Source organism: Echinops telfairi, unplaced genomic scaffold, assembly GCF_000313985.2.
Source record: "Echinops telfairi isolate 266 unplaced genomic scaffold, ASM31398v2 ScPeMD7_18;HRSCAF=68, whole genome shotgun sequence".
In the NCBI taxonomy this organism is placed as follows: domain Eukaryota; kingdom Metazoa; phylum Chordata; class Mammalia; order Afrosoricida; family Tenrecidae; genus Echinops; species Echinops telfairi.
The window spans coordinates 74,043,800-74,047,448 of record NW_022103915.1 but is presented as its reverse complement, the minus strand read 5'-3'; the positions used below and the strand labels follow the sequence as shown (position 1 = coordinate 74,047,448).

The 3,649-nt window shown below is 48.2% G+C and overlaps 1 protein-coding gene across 1 annotated transcript in view; it reads left to right on the top strand.

Annotated features, from left to right (window-relative positions):
* The first annotated feature begins 6 nt into the window (after window positions 1–6).
* The window catches only part of NPAS3 (neuronal PAS domain protein 3), a 984,386-nt gene continuing 980,743 nt past the window's right edge, over window positions 7–3,649 (top strand). The window contains exon 1 of the mRNA XM_045287648.1: window positions 7–77. Within this exon, the coding sequence (XP_045143583.1) occupies window positions 7–77 (71 nt within the window). The remainder of the gene's footprint in view (window positions 78–3,649) is intronic.

Sequence of the window (3,649 nt, the reverse complement as noted above, 5' to 3'; positions counted from 1 at the left end):
GCGAGCATGGGGAGGGCCGGCGCCGCGGCCAATGGCACCCCGCAGAACGTCCAGGGCATCACTTCCTACCAGCAGCGGTGAGTAGTCCCGCCTGGGTTGGGATGGAGTGCCCCGCTGCCCCGGGTTGCTGGGGTGGGACTCACTTTGCCTCTTGTTTTGTGCCTGGCCACACACTTGCACACCGCCCAGGCTCACTTTGCCTGCCCCCTCGTTCTACAGACGAGAGAGGAAAAGGACAAAAAACAGCAACTAAAAGCAATTCCCGTCCCAGGATGGCAAGCCCTCCAGTGCTCGGGCGAAGTGAAGCGACCCCTTTGCCCTCTGGCTTGCCCCGCATCCAGACCCTCAGCCCCGCTAGCAGAGTTGTCGCTGGGAAGTGTGAGACGCCGCCGCACAAGGTGCTTTTGCAAAGTTTGGGCTCCAGTCCCCTCCCAGCGGAATTTTCTCTTTGCCTCTGCCGGGTGCGGACCCGCGCTGACGGGCAGCCAGGGGAGCAATTGATCACTGAAGACTGATTGATCATTTGTTTCCAAACAGAATAGGAACGATTTTCACGTGCAAGTGCAGACTTGCAATTCTACATAATAGTGTTATCCTGTCACCTGTTACTACAGGGAAATACAGCATGAAATCCTAGTCTAGGCGCTGTTAAGTATTCATCTTAAACGCATTATAATGCTAATGCGTAAGATTCAGAGTTCCGAGGTAGCAGGGAAATTCTACCAAGTTAGGCTAGGTGGTGAGAAGAAAGTTTAAAGTAGAACTTGTTTGCATTTCACCCAAGCACATTCACAGATTAAAAACAAACAATAAGCACTTTGATTCAACTGGGGTGGGGGGATTTAACCAACAACAAAAGCCTTTGGGCCCTAAAAATTTTCCTTAAATGACACCTTTCCAATTTCCAAGATTTTATCAAAAGATTAATCCACAAAGATCTGCTGAGAAAAGCTAATAATGTAACACGAAAGACAAGTTTCCCATTGATGGGGCTCGGGTTTATAGACTATTGGAAGAAAAGAGAACACAGGAAAGCGTGACATTAAATATTTGTGTTTCCCAGATTGCACACAATTAGATATTTGAAAGATTTGCTATTAGTATTTTGCTTAAAATGTACACAATGCATAATTCAAATAACAGTTCCTATTTTTACCTTGTTATCGCAAACTTCATTGATTTGAGAATCTTTGATTCGAACCAACAGTATTTAAACTGAAAAGGTTAAGATAATCTATCACTGCCATATTTTGTACCTTCTAACCAATGGCCCAGTGACCATAGCAGGTTTTGCATAATACATTAAGTGTTTTCCAAGTTGATGCCCAGTGTTGCAAATTTCCTATTGGAGATGTCATTATCTACTCTGAATACTGGCAGAAGTTTTCACAAGATAGTCTTGCATATAACCCCACAGAAAGCTATTCCACATCAAAGACACTTTTTCATTTAAATTATTTAAGTCTGGTTTTACTTCAGTGATTTCAAGAACCTTTAATACAAAAGATCTACAATCTTTCCAACTTAAGGTCTAGAAAAGAACTATAATTTTCTTTTTCATGGTTCAGGTGTGGGGCGGTTTTTTTTGGGGGGGGATGTCACTTATAAATACTTAAATGGCAATAGAATCTGGTGGATCATTTTAACTAGGAAGTGCAGGCAATAGTCCCAATCCTGTGGAGAGTCAAGGGTCAGAAACATCAGGTGGCCTTTGGACAATCTAGGGCCTCTAGTGAACTTGTTAACCCTTAAAAATAGGTGTGCTGGACGGCCTTGGAATTTTAGCCTTTGGCTTTGCTCTTACAGTGTGGTGGCTACCCTCACCTATGAAGGTGGATTTAAAGATCATTCAAGGGCCAAGTTCCCCATTGGGAACATTCAAGGGTACCACCCACCCTGTATCCCTATCAGTCACTGTGCCCAATGCATTCCATCTTCATCTTTTAATTTGGATTCACTTCATCAAGCCCCTCAAATCTCATCCCTGCAATCATAAAGACTAAGGTTTTAAAAACAACTCTAAACTTTAGCCGTTGGGATGTAATTATTGCCCCCCCCCCCATTTAATGCTTTTAATGCTGCTATATCGACAGGAGAGAAGCAGATAGCTGTGGAAAAGTCCGTCTTTTCCGGTTCCCTTATTTGTGGTCGTGACACCTGTTCCTGCCTTTCATTTGAGTTCACTTGGGGGAGAGGAGAGCGAGTCATGTAGGGCAGGAAGATAATTGGCAGATGTTTAAGGGAAAGTCTGTGTCAGGCATCCCAGCCTCTGGCACTGCATGGGAATGTGGGCTACCCATGTGTCAGGCCTTAGGCGCTCTGAGGGGCAGGCAGTTTCCACCTTGAGACATGGGGGTGTGTGCTAAATAGGAATGGTGTCATATCACTTCACCCAAACACTTTCTGCATGAAGAATGGGGGTGGGGGGTGGGGGAGTCTGATGAGAGAGGGACATGGATGCAGAGTGGGCTGTAGGGAGAACACAAGTGTCTTTCATTTGTCATCTTTGGGCAGAAAACTCTTTTATTTACCCCTAAGCAGGCTCTCCTGGAGCCAAACTTTGGAACTGGCAACCCTCCTTCCTGTCCGTTCTCTCCAGCTCTTCATTCTCACCTACTCTCATCTTCTCCTACCTGTAGAGTGTACTTCAAGGAGAAGGCAAACGCCATCACGCACAACAAACACCTCTACCAGGAAAAACACTTACGGTTTGGAAGTTTCCAGCCCCCAGCCCTACTTTACTGGAATCGCAAGACTGAAGGGGACCTCTTTGCTGATTTTCACTTTGTCTTGAGTTTATCTTGAAAGTCGAAGCCCCACCAAGGGATGAAGTCCCCCCTTGGCCTTTTCGTGTACTTAAAGTGGGAATCTTGTGAGGGTATGTGTGTGTTTGTGTGTGTGATTTACTATTTGCCTGGTTGATACAAAGAGCTGCTCACACGCTGAGAAGGGGGTTAGTGGAGGGGAGCCCACAGATCAGGGTCTACCGGGTAACAGCTCTGGCCCCTCAGAATGGCCTTTCTGTAGGCCTGGCTGTACTGTACAATGGGGACACAGCTAGGCTCGACCCCAGGGGCCCGCAGGGCCCGAATGGGAGCCACGTTTGTCCTTAACTTCGCTTAAACGCTCAGAGGTTCACCTGTGAACCCTGGGGTTTGCAGATCTGTACATGCGTGGATAATGTAGATGGTCCGGCCTGGAGCCAGCTGCTGGGAGTGCCCAAGCCAGGCGTCTACTGCTGCTGCGCCCGCTCCCAGGGGCGTTTGGCCGGCCGGCCTGGACAGGCACACCCCCAGCCTGCACTTATTTCCGCTACCCTCCAAGTCGCCCAGGGTCGAGTCCTGCCGGAGCTGGCTCCTGCGACCTCAGAGTTCTTCTCTCTAGTTGCTTTTCCCCTGGGCAGCGCCGCTCTAGAGAAACGAAGTGTTCGAAACTGCAACTGAGTGGCGTTGTTGCGCTGGCAGGCGAGCTTCCCAGTCTCCCAACGAGGGGTGGGAGTGGGAGGTGGGAGAGGGAAGAACCAGGGAAAGGGAGAGTGGGTGGGAGGGAGGGAGAGAGAAAGGGAGGGAGACGGAGAGAGAGATGGAGAGGCAGCGAGAGAGATTGATATACAGATAGATTAAAAGGGAGAGACAGAGAGAATGAGGGA